Below are 22,465 nucleotides of genomic sequence, written 5' to 3'. Positions count from 1 at the left end.
ATTATCATGGCTGCTGCACATATTTTGGTCAGCATTACGGAATGCATGTTATTTCAAAGCGTAGTAATAGCCAAGAAATAGGGGAGAACGGGATTTGTTGTTGTTTTGATCCCTCAAAAACTGCATGTGACCTTAACATGTCAACTTTCACTGTGTAAGAATGGAGTGACTTTACTTTTCTTTAGCTTGTGCTTTTTTTTACTGCAAAATGTCTTGATAAACTCTGAAATTCATTTTTCCATCAACGACAACAATCCGTCCAGGTCCTGAGGCAGCAAAGCAGCCCCAAACCATGATGCTCCCTCTGCCATGTTTTACAGTGGGGATGAGGTTTTGATGTTGGTGTGCTGTGCCTTTTTTTCTCCACACATAGTGTTTTTTCCAAACAACTCAATTTTGGTTTCATGTGTCCACGGAATATTTTGTTCTGTTCAAAACATGTTGACTTTCAAATATATCTTGTGCGTTTGTGACAACCATCCCCGTTGTAGGGTTGGTTGTCACACACTATGGAATTGGTTGTCCTTATGTATTATAATGCAAAATTAAAAAAAATGAAAAAGGACATTTAAAAATTAAAAAATTTAATTTTATTAAATGCAAGAGCCCAACATCAAATAAGAACTTACACAGAAAAAACATCAATATATAGCACTAGAAAGAACAACAGACCACAACAATACAACAATAATAATTCCTTTATCTTGTCAGTCACTACCACACCCAGAATCCTTCTGTGGCCACTCTTTGGTACATGATTCACTGCAACCATGTCTCCCTGGGGTGGCTGTTTGAGAAGGGCTCCACACACAAGCAGGAACACTCTTTTTCATCTGACGATGACTCTGTTTTCTGCTCTTTCCTTTTCTTGCTTGTCTTTTCTTTGAGAGAAGAGGGTCTTTTTCATCCTCTGCTGAGTAAATGTTTTTTCTGTTTCAATCCTCTCTTTCTTTTTTTTTTTTCGGGTCTTCTTCCTGGGTCCAACCTTTGTAAATGGCCTTAACTCCACTGCAGTATTATATACTATATACACAGTATTTCAAAGCGTAGCAATATCCAATAAATACTTACAGAGGACTAAGCCTACATCTGACGTTAGTAGACTTCCTCCAACGGTAATCCAGGCAACATTAAATCACAGGTAGAAAATGGTGGACACCAGGACTCAGAGAGCGGGTTTTCTTCTCTCCCACCATCTAAACAAACTCACTCACTTTGAGTTAATGAAGCTAAGAAGGTGAAACAATTTATTCATTTTGTGCTGCAGCTGTTAAATATATACATATTTGCTCAAAATAAATAGATTTAAACAAAGCAAACTATATTAAAATGTGATAAATGCTCCTAACTTCTTTTAAAAACATTGTCTTCAAGTTCGAGCCATCACCAGGGTTATTCTCTCAAACCTCTCAGAATATTGTTTCCACAGGCTGAGAAGGACTGAGAAACTGACCTTAAGGTATAAGATTGGTGGAGTGCACCTTTAATCTGCATCTAGCACCACCAGCAGTATTACCTCAGGAAGTTCTCAGTGTCTCATCTCATTTCACTAAAGGCTGAACCCACCCCCCAGCACCTCGGCCCCATCTTTATTCCTCCTGGCTGGGGACTTGATGGGATTGCGTAAATCGTTAGTCTGAACCTCTGGCAGCTTCCTGGGGTTTTTATTAACTGGGCTGTATATTATTTTTATACCTCGTGGTTCTGTCAGTGAATGCCAACCCTGCCAACCAAGCAGCTAATGCCAAGGTGAACATGGCTGGTCTGGACCAGGCTTTAGACACAAAGTCACAGGATGTCACCACATAAACACTTAAAGTGCCCACCCACCCCTACCAACAGTGCCAGACCAATGCCCTCTCTTAACTCATGCATGTCGTGCTACTATATGTGTTCCTATCATTGCTGTCCTGAGAGCTGCTCAGATGTGTTCACCTGCTGTGAAAGAAATTGGAATGAGTCAACCTTTTCTCAATTTAAATGGGACAGATTGCTGATAAACCAGAGAAACACTGACAAATTAAACTAGCATTGATGTATATTCACTTAGTTAACTTTTAAAGCTGAAGGCAGTTAATTACTCTGAAGACACACTCTGTGTGTGTGTGTGTGTGTGTGTGTGTGTGTGTGTGTGCATCTGTATGATTTAAAGTATGAGAAGGAGAACATGCGCGTGTTTGTTGTGCAGGGGGGCAGGTGTTTCCGTTTATTCCAGGAAAGCTGATGAAGGACGCACTGTGCACAGAGTGTATTTATAGCTAGTGAATCTCCAGCAGTGTGGAGCCTGAGTTGGTGTGAAAATACACTCAGATGCCTGGATACACAACAGTGTCCCTACCAGAGAGCGCTTGGCCAATCAGGACACACGCTCAAACACAAGTTATAATTACAATCTCCATGATGGATACATGTAACTCCTGACCACCCTGTGGACTCTAGAGCATTCCTCCCACTGCCAACGTGCTGTATACACAGTAAACATGTTCAAATGCAGTATATGTACCCAGCTTTAAAGAGATACAGGGGAATCACAAGCAATGGTTCCGTAGCTAGACTGCTGCAATCCTTCATCTAGGATAAGAAGCGTACACATTCATACTTTGTAACCCTAAAAATGTAAAAAAGCAATGTAACCATCTTTTTGTTAAACATTGTTAAACATTGTCTGTCTCATAAGCACTCATACTGTCCAAACCTCACGCGTTCTGTTTAAAACACAGGCTTTCTACTGGGAAATTCTTTCTGTGGAAAACGTTTTATTGCTACTTCATTTGATTAGTCAGAGCAAATTTAAGTTTGAGTCATGCAAAAATAGGTTTAAGGTGGCTTGTGATCATTTGGGCTACTTTATGGTCCATTTAGGCAGTTTCCCCTCTGAAACCTGCTGTGCTGTGAATAGAATAGAAGAGTTAGTGCACAGAGATCATCGGGTTCAACATGTGTCTTATAGCTAAATATGAAACCGCTATTTTTACCAGACACTGACTTTGAGTGAGCAAGGTGTATGCTGCTATACTGTATCCATATATATGAGCCAGTACTGCCTGCTCCAGTTCTCACTTTTTCTTGTTCTACTAAACCATACAGTACAGGACACGGTGTGTGATCTAATGTAATAAAAGTAAAATGTCTGTTGTTTCAGGGATAAAGTTTAATGCTGCAACACACTCAAAAGATGTTGGGACAGAGGAAAATGGAGATTGAAAAGTTTATGAGGTGTATAGAGTACAAAATTAACAAGTTAATTGATTACAGGTAATCATCATTTGGATTTAAAGGAGCATCCACCAAAGGCTCAGTCTTTGCAAGCAACAATGGGTTGTGGCTCAACACTGTGTCAAAAATAATGTTTTTGTAATTGCACAATTACAAAGCATTCAAATTTCACCATCTACAGATACAGATTACAGATTCAGGGACTTTCAGGGACATTTCAGAGCATAAAGGCCACTGTCAAATGTGTGTGACCAAGTCTTCAGGTGGCATTGTATGAGAAATTATGATGGACTTGAAGGTACTTGGAATACCATTGTCGCTGAACAACTTCTGCAGCTCTGTCCAGAAATGTAAACTGTCTGTCTGTTATGCAAGGAGGAAGCCATAAATCAATTCTGTGAGGAAACACCCCAGTTCTCTGGGCCTGTGCTCATGTCACTGAAAGACAGTGGAAAGATGTTCTGAGTTCGGCATGACTTTGTAGACTGTTTGCTTGATCTATCTCTTTTTGAAAGTGTAGGAGGAGGAGAAAAAGGAGAATCAGACATTAATGGCTATGAACTGAAGTCCATTCAAGTAAATCTTGTATCCAACAAGAACGGACAATTTTCTGCTTCAAAATGATGATAACACAGTGCTAGATATCACTTGGTCACATTTTTGTGTTTGTCCACATTTAGAAACCAAAACCTAAGAATTTGGTCAGTGAAAATGATAAAAAACAATTTCTTTACACTTCTGTTGGTTAATAAAGGTTCAAGTGACCTTAGTTAATTTTGCTCTATGAGCCTCTCTCACATCTCAAGTTATCTTCATTTTGTGTGGAAATAAAGTAAAAACATGTTTAGGGAATAAAGATAAGTTTGATATTTAAAAACCTGGTTAGTTCACATCAAAATATGTTCAAACTAATCTGACAGTTAGCTCTTAGACATGTACAGTATGTGTCCTTTTAGTACTGCTCTCTGACTGCTGTCTGCTTCTGTTTTATAGTGCTGCCCCCTGGTGGATGGAAATGCATGCTAAAAGCTCAACTTCCTCCTATTGTTTGGCATGAAGAAAATATTTATTGGCTCCAGGTTTTTATATATTGACAATGTGCATAGAGTGAAGACATAATGCTCACACACACACACACACACACACACACACACACACACACACACACACACACACACACACACACACACACACACACACACACACACACACACATTCTAAAACAATCCAAACACTATGTCCACAGATCTGGTCTGATGATCAGGTTATGTTATGCTAAGTGGATCATTAACTCCAGTGATTAGTGAGGACCAGAGTTGAGCAGGTCAGATTAAACTAAGATACACACACATGACACTGAGATACACAAGTCACTTTGACACTGAGGGAACAGCAGTTCAAGTTGAAACAGTTCTAGTAATCTTTCTCACCTTCAATGTTTCTGTTAATGATTCCATTTTATGCCTTGTCAGAACTTCAACTTCTGCAGATCAGAGCTTTTTCTTCAGAGGTAATATTCAAGTGCTGGTGATGCAGGACAAAATTGAATCATTGTAGACAAAACAAAGTATTATTGTATGAGTATTTAGGATGGTTAAAAAAAGCACAGTTATTCCTGAGTTTCTTTGTGTGTTACTAGTCAAAAGTCATGTAGGTTTTCATCAGGCTTAAGTGTGTGCATGTTTAAAGACTTAAAGGCCCAACACTGTCGTCTGTAATTTTCTACTTCTAATTTCAGACATGATTACTCTGTGTGCTGCTACATAGCACACTTTTAAGGCCTGCATGTTCTGGCCCCTGTTGATCAGCATTACTCTTAACTATATAACTTAACTATATCCATTAATGTTATGACTGAGCAGTGTAAAGCCTCATGAACAGCAGTGTACTCCCCAGGCCTCTCACAGACTTGCGTTTAAAAAAAGTGCATGTGTGTGACACCGTCAGGATCGGTACATGCTGTTGTGCTTTCTGCGTAGACACATACTCTTCAATAGTTATGAACACCACTGAATGAGATTGTGTTGCTGTAATATTTCCAAACAGTAGATGATAGTTGATCAGATGGAGTTTTTGATTTGATCAATCAAAGATTGGCTTGGTGTAATAGCCATGGACTATCACAGTGACTCACCGTTGGTTTCTACCCACTTTTCAACTACTTTCAAATTTTCAAGTTGGCTAAAAAAAACTCCAACCACTTTTCAGACTTAAGTTATGAATTCAGATTTGTCTTACTGTTTTCTTTTAGAGGACATAATAGTCTTAAAACTCTCCTTTAGTAATCAGTCAACAAACCAGCAAAGCAGGGACTTAGCAGAAATCCCTAGTGAGGTACTGAGATTGATTTAGCGGACTCTGTGAGCAGACATGTCTGACCTTTGAGTGAATGGGAGGTTGGAAAAAGAGATGGAAGGAATTATGATATATTTTAGCTCAGTAACTGTATTGCACTGTTCACTCTTTAACAGTCCTCATTGTCGGGTCTAAAATAGCCACAACACTTTCCATACGCTGAGAGACGAAGACAATAAAGCACAACAAGGACACTGTTTGGCCTTTTTGCTTGCAACGGGAGCCGGCCTGAGGTCTTAGCGTTATAAGTGCTTCACTCAGGAATTTCCACCTCCGACTCCGTCTGTCTCCCCTTTGTGCAAACTTTTTATTAAAAATGAGACACACCCTGAAGTTACAGATGTGGACATATGGTATGGTTAAATGATGGTCATATTGCAAGAAAAAGAACTCCATGTCTCCAAGAACTGTGATTGCTATACGCCTATAAACATTGGTTATAGGCGTATAGCAACAAGAACTGTTCAACTCCAAGGCTGCTGACCTTTTTCTGACCTTTCCTGTTTTTCTGTCTGTGTGCAGAGTGCAGCTTCAGCAGAGTACAACATGTCCTTCTGAGTGACGTAACATTGTAATAAGAAAATTATAAATCAGTGAGTAAATCATTTTTACTCTAACATTCATAACTTCTTAAAAAATGTTTGGCAGACAGATTTAGCAGTCAGTAGTAAAACTACATCTTTTCAGTTGACTGACCAGGCTAAGTTAAAGATCTTTATTAGCTCAGTTTTAACATGTTACTTAGCTTGGACAGAATGACTTTCCCTCTTCAGTAAGTGTGTTATAATATGTAGATAATATTTAAGAACATGAAATAAGAACACTAACCATTCTTATTGCCATCAAACACCTCCGGTCGTGTTCGTCTCCTGCCCCTTACTTTAGTGTTCCCGGTCAAAATTGACCGGTCTGTTTTAACTGCTCTTAAATTAGCACAAAAAACATTTTTCAGCACCAAATTTTTAGTCAACATTCTTTAGCTGTGAACAATGTCTAAAAGTGGTGTTTAACATGAATTTATAGAATTAGACATAAAATAACTGCAGTGAAAATAAAAGTAGGCACCGAAAATGTATTAAAAATTATCATGTAATGTAAAAAATTAATTGAAAACCAAAGACCAAACTCAACAAGCATGCTTATCAGGATGACATTTCTATTCTTCTTGGGAACATATGACAGAAGAGTGTGTGTGTCAGTCAGTCATGTCATTGAAAGCAAATTTTGATGAGAGTCCCACTTCTTCTGGTCGATACCAGTGCAGGGGGAAGTTCAGGCTTGTTCTTCCTCACTGTCCCTACCATGGTGAGCTTTCTTTTTAGCAGCTCTTGACCAAGAGCATATGATGTGAAGAACTTGTCACATGTTATATTATGCCATTGGAGATCGGTTTTCATGTCCAGCACAACACGCATGCCCTGGTTTTTTTCGGCCTCTCCCGAAACTTCTTGTAGCCTCATTGTTTGAGCGATACACTCCTGCTAAAATCAACAAACCTGTGTATGCTTGGAGGTCAACCAGGTCCATTTCCCTCCAGGTGTCCCTAAACACATGGTTCCCCTTCAAGTTAGTTTTCTCTAGTATAATTCCCTCAATGCACAATGATAAAAAGAGTTGGAAGCTGGACTTGATGTCATCCACACGAGATGTCTCATAACGTGTTGGCCCTAGCATCATATTTATGATGTTTTCCACTCTTTACTTCCTCTGTCCTGGGGGGATGAAGACCAGAGCAAGTGTCCACTGTTGGACTGGAATGTCTCTTCAGGTGCCTTTTCTTTAGGTACCTCTCCCTCTCTCAGAGAACCGCTTGGTCAATCACCTACTTATTGGGTTCAGACTGAAAGGAGTACAAGGCAAACATCAAGCTATATATACGGGGTCTGTGTGAAGATGATACATTGATTAGTCTGGAAGGTATGGTTCACATGGAAGATAGACACAATAGCGTGGGAAAGAGATGTGTTCACATAACAGACACCTGTCTAGTCTGTGTGACGATATGGTAAATTGTTTCTTCAGGTAGTTGGTTCACGTGGGAGGATCGACACATAAGCGCGGGAAAGAGATGTGTACCCGCAAAAGACATTGTTCAGTCTGATGTGTGAGTGAGTGTGGGAATAAATGAGCGAGTTAGTAAGTTAGTGAGTGAGTTGGGGTGGTGTGTATGAGGATGTTTTCTGTCTGAAGAATCAATAAAGTCTGGAAACCCATTCATTTCCTATGGCGGTCACTTTTGACCGGGAACACCACAGATGTAACAAGGTTGATTAAAACACTCAAATTTCAATGAAAGAGGTGATCATCGCTTTTACATGTTCAAATGCATGGTGTGGAGGATATCATAAAGTCTTGAGGCAATCAGATTTAAAAAACAAAATTTATGAGCGTTTTAAGTTGTAAATCGGTCTGATTTGACCCGAACACGACAGGAGGGTTAAAAACCTCAAACCCACAATGTGTTAGTCAGGTTCTGAATATTTAAATACTTTAGTTTTACTACTCTAATAGCATTATGATAATCATTCAGTATAAATGAAACACAAACCACAACTGTCTTTTATTTTTTTATTTTATTTTTTTTTATTCATTAGTTTTATTGATGCCAATTTTTACAATGCCAATTTAACCCGTTTTTAATTAACAAATTTGATTAATTGAATGAAGACATGCTAAGCCCACATAATAAGGCCCCCCCTCAAGCGGGCAAGGAAAAACTCCACCCACAAAAACCTTTAACGGTTAAAGAAGGAAGAAACCTTGGGAAGGACCACACAAGAGGGGACCCCCTTCCTGGGTTAAGAGGTACCTGGTGGGCTGCATAGCAACAATCAGATGGACTGTATTCATGAAGCTAGTCAGAATCACCATGGGGTCACTAGTGTGGTGTTATCATTATAGCCCATATCTAAAGTATAAACCTGAGGGCATGTTGTGGTGCACACTTCTGCATTCTGCTCGTAAGCGGTTCCACCTAATCATGTTAACTGGACGAGCTACATGTGGGCACATGTGAGAAGTATATGTGATCTCCCCCAAATCCAGACTGTTTAAACCGTATGGTCCATAACCCTGTCTACTAAAGGCAAAAGTGTGGCTAAAGTCAAAACCCCTATTTACTATAGGTCGGGCCCTAGCCCTCTCGGACCACAGAACCCTTGATGATTTGGTTTTACCTGGTGAAGAATCCCATTCAACGCCCTTCTCCTGTCCCTGGGCCTTAGCTGTTGTGGACTGTGTCTTGGTCTTCTTTGTTTGTGGGATCTTAGATGTTGTAGGTCGTGTTTTTGTCTTGTCTGGTTTCAGGACCCTTGGTGTTGAAGGTCGTGTCTTTGTTCCTTCTGCTTCTTTGTCCTGAGGTGTTGTAGTGTGAGTCCTGGTTTTCTGAGGTCCTGGCACAGTGGTGGTGCTGGTCCTCTTTACTTCCCTGTCCTTGGATGATTTTAGCTGTGTCCTGGTTTTCTCTTGTTTCATGTCCTTAAACGTTTTAGTCTTTTTAATCCTGGTCTCCTCTGGTCCTGTTGCCCTAGTTGATGTAGAGTGAGCTCTAGTCTTCTCTGGTTCTTCTTTCTTATGTGTTCTAACCTGTGCCCTGCTGCTCTTTGGTCTCTGTGCTCTAGGTTCAGAAGTGTGGTCTGGCCCAGATGCAGAGGATGCAGTAGGTTTTGGTCTTGATGTTGCTGGTTCAGTGCTTGTCCTTTCTAACACATCTCTTTTTCTTGTTGATTCTTTTGTGGATTTAGGGCGCACAGCCAATTTCTTCTCTGGAGCTGCTGGGGGAACGGGCTTCGGTGGTATTGGTGCAGGTGGTTTCTTGCTCACTCTGGATTGTGGTGCTGGAACGTGTTTAGATGTTGATGATGTGGGTTGGTGTGTTTCAGATGTCTCAGTGGTTGTTTTGCTGTCCTGAGGCCTAGCAAACCTCACTGTGGATACTCTACGTGTCTTCTTGCTTTCATCACAGGGAGGTGGTGCAGGCTTTGCATCTACTTTCACTACAAGGGAAGGTGGTGGTGCCATCTTTCCAAATTGTCTTACACCACGGGGAGGTGGTGTTGGCTTTGGAAAGGGCTTCTGGTCTTCTGATGTCTTCACTGTTGCACTCTCCTTGTGACAGGGAATTCTGACAGTGGATACCCTACGCGTCTTCACTGTCATAGGAGGTTTGACATCAGTGCAAACATCAGATTCAGGATCAGCAGATTTCTCTCCCTCACTGTCGTCTTTAGAAGATGCTAAATAAGAAGTCAGCATCCTTAAATTCTCTTTTAAGGCTGCCTGGGATGGGAGATTTGAAGATGCTGTAGAAGTCTCTGAGGTCTCCGTTCCTCTCAAAATCCTTCTGAAGAATGTCTTCTCTGGAAGAGAAAACATTAACAGAAAGATTTATGAGATACCGTTATACATGTAAGCTTGGGTACCCCTGGTAAATTAAATATATTTAATACAAGACATTAAAAATTTCAAAGTTTCTTTCAAAGTTAAAGCATCGACTTAAACATCATTGCAAATCTGGCAAATCTTTCCACTGCCTCTTCAAGGCGGCTTTACTGCACCGACACGCCGCTTCACTGTTTTATGTAAAATGTAGTAAACTAGAGAGGAGGGTCCGTGCAGACCGTCCCTCTCGCTGAGAAAAAACATTTATGAATAATCTCAATGACATGACAGTGAAATGATGTGTGTAATTAATCTTTACATTCAGCTTTGTTATAGCAATGTGTTCAAGCAATCAGACATGATGCTAAGCTGCACATTTGATAAGTCTCAAAAAGCACCAGGAGTATGTGCATGTGGCTGAAATAAGGCAGCAGAAGAACGTGGTCAGCCCAACCAGCCGAGTGTTATTATGATTGACTAGACCACAGTCTTACTCCAACTGATACTTTATCCAGTAAATCCTTTGTGCTCCACAGCTGCACATCTCCAAGTAACTTTTCTAGTTCACCTTCTCATCACCCAAACGTTGCTACAGGAAACTGAATCTGTGACCATAGTAGTGTAAGATCATGTTGTTCTCAACACGTATCAACTTGAGTCCAGGTCGATTCTAAAATGTGCAAAACTAACAAAAGCTCATCACGGTTCACCCACCAGTAATGTTTTGTATATTCTACGTGTGTGACACACATCAAATTAAATTTAGTAAAGTTGTGCTGCCAGAACAACAGACACTGGAGCACCTATATGACAGCATTTTAAAAACCAAAGTGTAAATAGATACCACTGTATAAGAGGGAGTGACCTTGTCACCAATCCAATAATGTTTCTGTGTAAAAAGAGCTTTAGTTTGCCCCAAAACAAGCAGATCTCAACTGACTGTATGTGCAACACTCTAATCGCTCACTAAAACTGTGATGAACTACATATTTTTCTTCCAGTTTGCTTTGAACTGAAGTTTCTGCACAGTTTCTGCCACAGTAACTGCCTTTTCTCTGTCATAAATACACCTCTCTTCATGTTTGAGTGATCTCTCTCTGTTGCCTGGATCTAACTTTTAATTTAAATCCACAATAACTTCACCAAAGGTAATGGTAGAATAGAGCAGTTTTCCTATGTTTAAAAGTGTAATTGAGTCAGAGTCATTATTTCAGTTTTGCAGATGTGAAATCATTTTAAAAATCTGTTCACTAATGTCAAAAAACATTTGTCACTAGAGCTTTTACAAACCAGGATCTACATCTGTTAAACCACAAATAATAACTCCACCATTATATTAATTATTCATCATTCTATTACAATAAATTAGAGATGTTTTAAACTTGATTAACACCAAATGTATTAATTCAATACAACAAATGTGATGGTGAGAACTGAAGCCTTAAACACATCATACCAGACTAATAATGAGGCTCTGATCAACTCGTCTTCAGACTTCACTAATTGCTGTAAATGATGACACAATATTTCCTCATTATTATCAACAAAACAACTCTATCAAGACAAACTTACCCCACTGCTCTTGGTACTGGAAGCAAAGTAGTTTGGGATCAGTTTCATGTCCAGAGTCTCTGAAGTTGATCAGACCTGACATGTACTTTGTCAGAAAGTCTGGGATGTCCTCTGGTTGAGACAGGAGTGTTGCTCTGGACAGACACTCCATCATGCTCTTCAGTCCATATGGACTCGCTGCAAAAGGCGGATTCATTTTTAACGTTTCCTAAAACCAACTAGTCTTTTCAAATGCACTGTTCAGACTGTGTGGGCTCTGATGCTTTCTGAGCTCAAGTAAGCACCTACTTCCATTCTATACTGTCTATGACCTCACTTGCTGTGTTCCGTGTTTATGTGCAAACAGCTTCCAACTTTATCTTCTTTTCTGTTTTTTATTGAATTTAAATGATAACAACACATGGAAAAGACGTATCAACAGGTCCCACACGGACACCAGGAAAAGAATCAAACATACACAATGAATGCAATTTCAAGAAGTTGTTGTCTCCAGCCTTTCTTATTCACTTTACAAGACATCAGTTGTCATTGCAAGTTTGCAATATGCTCAGATTAGGTGCAGCTCTCTAGAGGGAAGGCCTAACAGGAAGAGCCCAGGGTCTTTCATGGTTTTTGTTTAAAATATCCCATTTATTTCTTTAGCAATACATGTCCAGAATCCAGAGATTAGTCTACACTCCCAAAAAATTGCATACCCATATTGATAATGATGATAATAATAATGACGTACTTTATTGATCCCATTGGACAAAATGGGGATTGACAGTTGCCAGATATACATATCAGCGTTACTACAGGGTTTCAGTGTCTTTTCCAAGGACACCTCCACAAGTCAATGAGTATCTCTGGAACCACAAGGTGTATTTAAATGATTGTGCTGTCATAGTAAAAGGAATACTTGTGAGATTTGTTAGGATGTGTTAATGGTGAAGAGTAAATGAAGATGGCACAAATGAAATAATTTCAGGTTTGCCAGGGAAAAAAGCACTTTAGGGAGAAAATCCCTTTGGAATGATGCAGCTGTAGCTCGTACGTAAACCATCATCTCGGCAAGGTGTGATTCTGATAAACTGAATTTGTGCAATTTTGGCACATTTTGACACAATCTTTTGTGTGCTATTTGAATTTTCTAACGTACAAAACTATTTATTTAAACATGATATTTCATGTTTATTTCCCAAATGGTGAACAACAACAGTTTCGGGCATTTGTCTGGTCGTTCAACCACTAAATTCACGATTGCCATTTCTGCAAATGCAAATACACAGAGATATATCTCCACAAAAGATTGGTCTATTTGAATCGTTAGAGCCAACAGAATGACAATAACCAAAGTCAAGTTGACGGCAGTGTCAGCCAATCAGATTCAGGAGAACGCGGTCGAGCATTGCACTCAGGCTACTGCATCTGCATCTATTGTAAGACTTCCTCCAGGGTTCTAAAGCCCATCAGAGACGGGATATGTTCATAAATATTAGAACAAGTATTCCCAGCCTAATAAGCAAGACATACACATATATACATATCCACACATTGACATCAACCCAAGTTATTGAGAAGAACACTATTGAAGAGAGCAGCTGTCTTCCATCACAGGATTGGTGGTTTGATTCCTAGCTGACATGTCACATGCCAAAGTGTCCTTGGGCAAGATACTGAACCCCAAGTTGACCCCAGTGAGTCAGATCAGCTGCATAGCAGCTCTTCCATCAATGTGTGTGTGAATGGGTGAATGAGAGCCAGTGTGAAGCGCTTTGAGTACCAGCTAGGTAGAAGAGCATTATAGTGCAGACCATTTACCATTAATAAAATATTAGGTTTGAGTATTTAGCAATCAGTACTTTTGTACTTTTTCTTCAAGTTTCAAGTGTAATCTTTATTTTTGTTTTTTAGAAATGCCACTTTTGGCCACTTTGGGGCAGAAGAACAAGATGGTTCGTTTCATTTTGAAGGTAAATATGTTAAATCACAGGAATGGACAGAAAAGGAGAAGAATAACTGCAGACTTTTCCAGTGGATTTGGTGACGACACTATTCTCAGGTAATCTTCACAGTCCTCTCTGACATAAAGTATTTGATCTGAAAATAAAACCTGTAAAATACATTAAGACAGATTATTGATTCTGAAATATTTCGATTATAAATGATAAATTGACAGAACACTTTTTTGTTTAATGGACATTTACCTTAGTTGTTGGCATGGACATTCACACTGCAGTTAAAAAAAACAGAACATAGATAGTGAGGTTCCTCATTTAGAAAACAGGTGAACCTATTTACAGGCCAGCTTAGCTCCTACCATAGTCTTTAAAATTCATGTCTGCAATATAACTAACAAAAACATTGATTGTGTGGTTAGTCACTGTACAGTACATACTAATTCAAGTCTAATTCACTTTTCTTTCTTTTTTTGTTCAAACACAGAGGAAGATGTTACTTCCCTACAGAGAAACACAGTTAAACGCTATGTTAGCGAACATTTCACTAACTCTGGGCCTAACATCCTTTTTCTTGTGTCTAAAGTGATATTTTCAAAGAATTTTCATTATGTTTCAGCCAAAATAACAAGATACCTTAATTTGTTGGCACCAATGACCGACCTAGATTAAAAACAAAGAAAACATGTCACACATTGTTGATTTTCATCAACAGCTCTTTTCAAATGTCTTCATGTGTCACATAGATTTATATGAGAAACTATTATCTTAATCTTAATTGTTTCATAATCCATTATTTAAAGAAAAGCAAACAGTCGATGTTTTCTGGGAGATTGTCAGTCGTGTATGTGAAGGTCTGACAACTTCCAACAGTAACAGAAATTGGGACAACAAATGTTTAACGTTTAATCAAAAACAGAACTTCTGTTTGACATTTTCTCACCAGGACTGTTCTTCTTGTAGTAAATGAGCCCAGTAATTGAAAAGACCAGACCTAGCAGCAGTCCTGCTGCTCCTACAGCAATCTTGTTCCTCTCTGACTCAGGAATAGGTTCTGAAAACACATGTACCTCAATGTAACAGTTGATTTACATCATTTCTGTATATTTGAGAAGCTCTCCAGGATGAGGAGTGACAGCATTATTAATCCACTCTCTTACCCCAGTCATAAAGCATGGGCTCCTTGAAGCTGGCATGCTCCACCTTACAGCTGATTTTCTCTCCAGGTCTGGGTGTGTACTCAAGATGAGAGTGAATCTGGTACAGCCAGTTCCCATTGGACAACTCATCAGTAGATGTCACATCAGATGTCACCTCCTTCCCATTTCTCAGCCACGTTACGTTGATTTGTTTGGGATAGAAGTTGTATGCGCTGCAGACGAGCATACTTGGATGTTTGCTGCTCGCTGCTTCAACCGACCTCAACCTGACGTAGGGTTCAACTGGGGAAAAATAGACAAAACAGTCAGATGAGACAAAAATCTCAAATCCTTAATCTCAAATATTATATAATAATCAATATATCAGTATATATTTATATTCACAGCAACTTTCCATCCATTGTTTAGCTGTCAGGCTGAAACCTTAATATTGGTACATGTTTACCATTGATGCTATTTCTGAAAACACACACACAAAAACACACATACACACACACTGTGACTACATGCACAGCACGAAACAGCACATAGTATAGAGCATTTATTATTTAAAGGTATTTTCCCTGGGAGCTGGTAGAGGCAAAAACCTGGTAAGTGAAGAGTGAATATTGGACCTCATCAGGTGGACAGAAACAATCAGTGGAAAAAAGAAACTGTTCTGGGTGGACGTGTCCAAAAATTACCCCTACAGCCAATTTCTTACCTTACTCTTACTCTATTGTGGCATTGTCTTCATTATATGTTAATCCTGATCAAGTTCTTTTTGTAATATACTACATACATGTACTTTTTGAAAGATTTATATTCCCACAGGCTAACATGCAGATACACCTGCCTCTGCACAACAACAAGGAAACTTGTTGTGATTGTGTTGTAAGCTTCATTCTGGAAACAGAAACAGATTCCTTTTTACTTCTTGTCCAGAGTCTCTAATGTGACCAACTGCAGCTCAGATAATGAAGCGCTCTGCTGTTATATTGCTCATACTCAACAACTTCTTGGCTTTCTCACAAAGTAAGACTGAATTCTATTTCACTACTCTGTCCTTGTAAACATTTGTAGTAAACTTATATAAACATCAGAATCTGCAAAAGCCTTTTTATAGTATTGTTTTTAAGTTTCTGCTGAGAATAGAAATACCTGACAGAAGAAGCTACTTGGTTGTCAGGCAGAATCCACAGTGTAGCCTTTTCTCATTACAGAGTTTTACCACTATATTTATTTATTGTGTTCATCTCCACTTTTTTTTCAGTAGCCCATGAAGTTGTTGTTGTCGTGGCCTGCTTTGATAACGGACAAACTGAGCTGCAGGTTGAATTAGATTCTGAAGAGATTGCATATGTGGATTTTGAAAGACAAGAGTTTGTATACACAGTGCCCAGATTTGTTATTTTGAACCCAAGTGCAATGATTGTGAACATAGGTGATTATACTGATGCCTCAAGAGGCAAGAGAAGGTGTTCTGAAGTGATTGCATACTGCAAGGGGGTGGAGAAAAATCCGCCTGAAGAGAAAGGTAAAGAATAAACTGCTTTTTTTAAGGTGATGAGACTGATGAAATACTGAATAAGTTTTGTATTTGCCTTGAAGACCCTCCTCAGGGTGTCCTGTACCCTGCAGAAGAAGTTCAGCTGGGTGTTGAAAACAGACTCATTTGCTTTGTGAGTCATTTCTACCCACCTTACATCCAAGTCAGCTGGTATAGAAATGGTCGTCCTGTGTCAGAAGGGGTGTCACTCAGTCGATATTACCCCAATAACGATGGAACCTTCCACCAGTTCTCAACTGTTACGTTCACACCAAGTGATGGGGATATTTACAGCTGCACTGTGGAGCACTCAGCCCTGGACATGCCTAAAACATACATCTGGGGTGAATGTTTTATCTTTATCAAAGATCACTCTATATATTTAAATAATAAAATCATAACTAGAAAATACCTTACTGTGTCAGTAATGATACATATTTTCTCTTGTCCCTCCACAGAACCTTAGTTTAGTCACCAAAGTCATGGACTAGATGTGATCTGTGCCGTGGGTCTGACTATGGGCTTGGTGGGGGTAGCGGCTGGAACATTTTTAATTGTCAAGGGACACCATAGAAAAAACTTTGTCTGATTATAGACAGAAAGGTGACTGACACAAGTGAAATGTCCAAAAACACAGTAATGAGTGCAATGGAAATCTGAATGTATCCTATTTCAACCCATAAAGTGGTTTTAAAGTAGCAAACCTGTTAATGGTGCATTCAGACTCTTCCACTTACAGTACAGTACTGAGATGTCCACAGGAACCGGTAACATACATGTTCTAAAAAGCTCACTGCACCACGATCAGACACTACATAAGACAACAGTGCTCTGTGGTCTAATACAAGAAAGATCATTCCTCCAGGTTTTATTCTGAGAAGTTTTTAGGATTTACATATTGAATAAAAAATGCCTTATGAGTTGTATGTATGTTTCCATTCTGTTATTGCAGTGTTGTATATTCAAACATTACCTTGTAACACACTGTTTGTCTGCTTATCTGTAACTTTGACACTGTTCTTACTGGAACTGTTTTATTGTTTTTTGTATTTTCTATAATATTTCATGTTTGATTAGAATTTTGTACTGGGGACCAAAAATACACTTACTCAATACACAATAACTTACTCTATAAAACTTGCTGTGTTTGGCGTTTCGTCCTCTTTGGAACCACCGCTAGTAGAGAGCAAGATAAGAGAGACAGGTCCTCCCTGTTCCTCAATTGCTGGGGAGTATGACAGAAACTGGAGAAGAGGACCCGCTACACCTAGTCTGGTCTCTGATGGGGGCGTTTTATGATATATTATCAGAGACACCCTGCCTGCTGTGTAGAGGGTCACTACTGGTTTAGCAAACGCATCTCAGTGCTATGCGACAATGAAGCCGTAGACAAGGGCCGCTCTACCACAGATTATGTCATTTATTGAGGAATCACCTGGTCATCTATCACTCATAAGCTAAAGGTTTGGTCCCAATTTTGGGAACAGAAATCCCATAAGTCTTATTACACTTTTTAAAATACTCCAAATATCTGTTATTAACCTTTCACCCAAAATATTACAGCCAATCATGATGGCTAGAATAGACAATTAGCGCCTTCCTATGTCCAAATCCTGGTTCAAATTAGTACTACCTGAATGTCTCTGTCTCTCTCCTTAACACTATTCAGGTCATTCTTTTAAGATGGGTCCTACAACCTCAGCAGCCATGCAGCGCATTTCTACCACCTCTCTCCAACAATCCCCAGTTTACTCGTCATACATCTGACCTGAGAGTGCCATACCCTCTGCTCTCTGGAGCCATGAATTCCTTTAATAAGTGTCTCATGCAGCTGGTGATGGTTCGTTCTGTTCCACTATGACAACCATTTCTAACTCTAATTTATTTATTGCTGTTTTGTGAGCAATAAGGAATGATGGTGAGGAAGTGGACATCTCCTGAGATGACTTGTGAGGGTGACTGGAGTAGTGTATTTCAAGTAGCTTTCCCATTTGTTTACTATTCTGACATCTTGTCTTGTATTTGGCTCATGATCATTGTCTTGCAGGTCATATGGGAAAAACATTAGATCGCACCATTTTTATTAGCCTGGGGTGAAGTCAGATGTCACTCAGTACTGCAAAATGTGCCACGTGTGTCAAACTGTAGTTAAGCCTAATCAGAAAATCCCACCTGCACCTTTACATTATATTCCTGTAGTTGGTCAGCCCCTTGATTGCATTTTGGTTGATTTCGTTGGTCCTCTTCCTCATACTAAATCTGGAAATCAGTATTTATTAACAGTCATGAGTGCAGCTACTCGATTCCCTGAAGCCGTTCTGCTACAGAAGATCCTTTGAAGTTACTTAAAGAGAACTGGTACACATAGTAGTCATCTTCTACAAACCTTCTTGATTCTGTATGTAACTTTTGGCAAAGAAACATCTATGTAAGTCTCAAGAGAAAATGAAATGTTGAGATGATAAAAATAACTAGTATTTTCTCCAGAAGACAAGGTTCTAATACTCCTGCCACCTTCTGCGTCAACTTCAAACGCTCAGTACAGTGGACCTTATGTGATTGACAGCCAGATTAATGAGTGTGACTACTTACACACCTGTTTGTGAATGAAAGGCTGTGTAACAGTTGCGGTGAGCTTGCACGCACAAGAAACCAAAATGTGATGTACACGCATGTGTACGCCAGGTCATAAGAGGGTAAAATGTAAATTTGGACAGGCTACTGTGACCTATCTGGGAAGCTTAAGTAGAGGCTTAGCCAGTAGACCATGTGGTTTCCGATAGTCTCTTCCATTCTCCCTCTCTGGCATCCAATGGCCTCTCTTTTGGCTCTCCGACCTCTTACTGTTGTGTTTCCTGTTGCTTCTTTAATTTGTATCTCATGATTTACCATCTTTTCCTGCTAAAAACACTAATATCTTTTTCCTGATTTCCTAACTGATGTCTCTCCGTAAACTATCTCTATGTGTTCACATGATAAATATCTTTATACACTCAATCTATCTAAGATCTATCAATCTTTCTTTTACTGTCTAATGGGCACGTAGATTATTGGAGAGCACATAGATTGTAAAGCTCTTATGTATTGATCATATATCCATATGGAAGAACACATATTTACAAAATCATATACACAACATATAAATAATAAAGCATAGCCTCTTTTTTTTTCTTGTGGAGCTGATCTACAGATCATATTAAAAAACTGATCAGCAGTTGACTGATAAGTTGACTTAAATCAACATCTCCATCTCCAATTATTCAGTGTAGCTCGCAAACATTCAAGCATATAATTAAAAGCAAAACTAGACATCACTTTTGTAGATCGAGACCAAAATGGTGCAGGGGAAGTAGATGAAGGTGGTCTAACCTCAACAAGGCCATAATAAAGCCAGGTACTTTGATCTTAACATTTTTTTTCAGGTTCTATCTACATCTAACAAAATTAATAATATTGATTTTGGGAAAAAGAATAGCATACAGTGCTCTCCAATTATAGTTAGTGGTATAGTATAGTTGTATTTATATTTGTGGTATATTCTGTGCCTTTATTTGGTGAACATTAGATGGATGTAAATATAACATGGCAAAACATTTTATATACACGTTTTATATACTAGTAAAGTTCATTTTTATTTACTTATTTTAACTAACAGTATCTACTCTGATACTTTTGCTTAATTCCCAATTTGAGTCATGTGATACAAAAGCTGCTATGTTTGCTGTTGTTTAAAACAACCTGTGTGTGTAATGAGGTGTATATAAATTAAATAAAAGCTAAAACTCTGAACTTTCATCCATTGTTTGATCTTGAACCTCAATGTCTTGAACACTTTTACAGGTTTTTCTTTTACCTGTGCACTCTTAGAAGTTGACTTTCAACGCAGGGCTGCAATAACAGAAAACAGAAAGAAAACCAGACAATAAACTTTCAGAGAGATATGAACACATTTCCACATTAGCATGAAAACTTATTTGGCATCCTTCTATCCTGTTACTCTCTTCTGATGCACACATACAATACGCACCACTATGCTAACAGTGCATAACACAGAACATTCAACCTTGTCACTTGTTGAGAGATAACACATGTTTTCTAGTCTTTGTCTTTTGAACCCTCTAGGAAGTCTTTGCGTCCATTTATAGTGTATTTCTTAATCATTGTCTTTGTATAGAATAATGGCCCATACATCTCTTACAGGCCACATTACTGTTAACTTTTTATGCTAGGTTGGACATTAAGGAAGGAAAGGTGGATTTGTACAGGTTGGCGATGCAAAGAGATAGACATGAGAAGGATGTGCAGCAGGTTAGGGTGATTAAAGAGAGGGATGGAAATGTATTGACAGATGACAGATGTGTATTGCTAAGATAGAAGGAGTACTTTGAAGAGTTGATAAATGATCAAAATGAAAGAGAACAACGAGTTGAAGAGGTGACTGTTGAGGAACAGGAAGTAGCAAAGATAAGTAGGAGTGAAGTGAGGAGGGCATTGAAGAGGATGAAGAGTGGAAGGCAGTTGGTCCTGTATGGAAGTGCCTTTGAGATTGAGAGAGATGGCAGTAAAGTTTCTGACTAGTTTGTTTAACAAGATCTTGGAGCGTGAGAGGTTCCCCTTAAAGGTGAAATGGAGGAGAAGTGTACCGGTGCCAATCTTTAAGAACAAATGAAGTGTGCAGAGTTGTGGCAACTACAGGGGAATAAAGCCTGAGCTATGCAATGAAGTTGTGGGAAAGAGCAATTCAACATAAAGAAGTGCCAATTCAATCCTCTGTTTCTTTGAAAGTATGTCTTCAATAAAAGTTAAATCAATTGCCATTTTTTTTTTGGTGTATTTATTCAAATGACAATTAATTAATTAAAAAAAAGTTTGCACAATGGGATTCATGGGTTTTCTATGTAATTTTCTATACAATTATACTCTGTAAGGTCTTAAACCTTAAACACTGTAAAGTGTAATTTCTTCTGTTAAAATAAAATTGAATAGAATTGAAAAGTGGCCTTTTAGACTGGATGTGTAGGATCGTGAGTATGAGTGTTTTTCTCCTTTTGCCTCAAGGAAATGTCACAAGAAAAAAACAATAAAAATATACAGTATAATGTCAAATGTGCGTTGCGTACTTGTACGTTTTTATGATTTTTCCCCTTTTTTATTGTCCTGCTGAGCTTTCATTTTACATTTTCTCTCATATATTAATTAAATCAGAATCTGCCCATTCATCTTACTTACTCTTGCTGTTTATGATGTATTAGAAAAATATTAGATTAGAAAAATATTCGAAAAAATTCAGTCTACGTGTTCTTAATTAAAAGTTTTATTTTCCAGTTACTTGACTTGAATAGTTTTAATGTGTCATTTAAAAAGGTTGTCCTTCTTTGAAATAGTTTGATAAACCACAGACAAGATGATATTTCAGAAGACATGTTTATTGTAGGTTATGTTCTATTCTAAGTAGGGATCAATCATTTTAGTGATGGTTTTTTTTTTGTTTGTTTTTTTTATTGCAGCATAGGTGTTAAGGCTGTTTTAGCCTTATCACAGACCTCAAGTGACACCACGGGCAGCTGAAATAAAGAAGAAGACTTTTACACATAAATTTTTCTGCCTGGTTGAAAGGTGACAGGAAGAAATGCCCAAAGGAACAGATAAATACAAAGTGGAAGAGGTAGGCCTAGCAGAACGGAGAGGAGCTTATCTACCTTTGATTACCTTTAAAAAACACCTGTATGTGTTTTAAGTACATAACAAGTAAATGTTGAAGTAGTCTATTGATATGCAAAGCTAATTTGCTAATGCTTACATGTTTTAATACAGTTTTGGGTTCACTCTCTTGTTGCTGTGTGAGATTCTGCAATCAGGAGTTTTCAAGTTGTTTTTGAACAACATATACAATAAATAGTAAAACACAAACAGTAAAGAGGCAAAGAAACTCCTTTTCTGTTCCATTAGTTATATACAATAAATCATTTCATTCCTTGTACTACTGGTTATAGACATCCTGCACGTTCAATTATTCATACCCAATAATAAATGTATAGTAACATATAAAGGACCACATCAACCATACGGAACTATACTTCACTTTAACAAAGCTATAGTATGATTAGCCGATGTATTGGCCATAGGCTAAATGTATTAGTCTCAAGCCCCAGTCATAACATTACAGTATATTACAGTTTTAATATTAATAAAGTATTTAAGATTACGTATTATGTTTATAGTATTTTGTGTTTGCAAGTGGAAAGCGGCATTGTCTGTTGCTTTAAAACAGTCGTGATCCAGTTGAAATCTCGTAATACTTGAGTCCACCAACTGTA

At 38.5% G+C, this 22,465-nt stretch overlaps 1 protein-coding gene across 1 annotated transcript; it reads left to right on the top strand.

Moving 5' to 3' along the window:
• The first annotated feature begins 15,498 nt into the window (after window positions 1-15,498).
• LOC113164399 (H-2 class II histocompatibility antigen, A-U alpha chain-like) lies at window positions 15,499-17,285 on the top strand. The gene is made up of 4 exons (XM_026367494.2): window positions 15,499-15,634; window positions 15,873-16,136; window positions 16,211-16,492; window positions 16,607-17,285. Exons 1-4 carry the CDS (start codon window positions 15,577-15,579, stop codon window positions 16,612-16,614), a joined length of 612 nt encoding a protein of 203 aa, XP_026223279.2. The 5' UTR covers window positions 15,499-15,576; the 3' UTR covers window positions 16,615-17,285.
• The last annotated feature ends 5,180 nt before the right edge of the window (window positions 17,286-22,465 follow it).

Source organism: Anabas testudineus, chromosome 5 (assembly GCF_900324465.2).
Source record: "Anabas testudineus chromosome 5, fAnaTes1.2, whole genome shotgun sequence".
Taxonomy (NCBI): Eukaryota; Metazoa; Chordata; class Actinopteri; order Anabantiformes; family Anabantidae; genus Anabas; species Anabas testudineus.
This window is presented reverse-complemented; position numbering and strand designations above follow the sequence as displayed.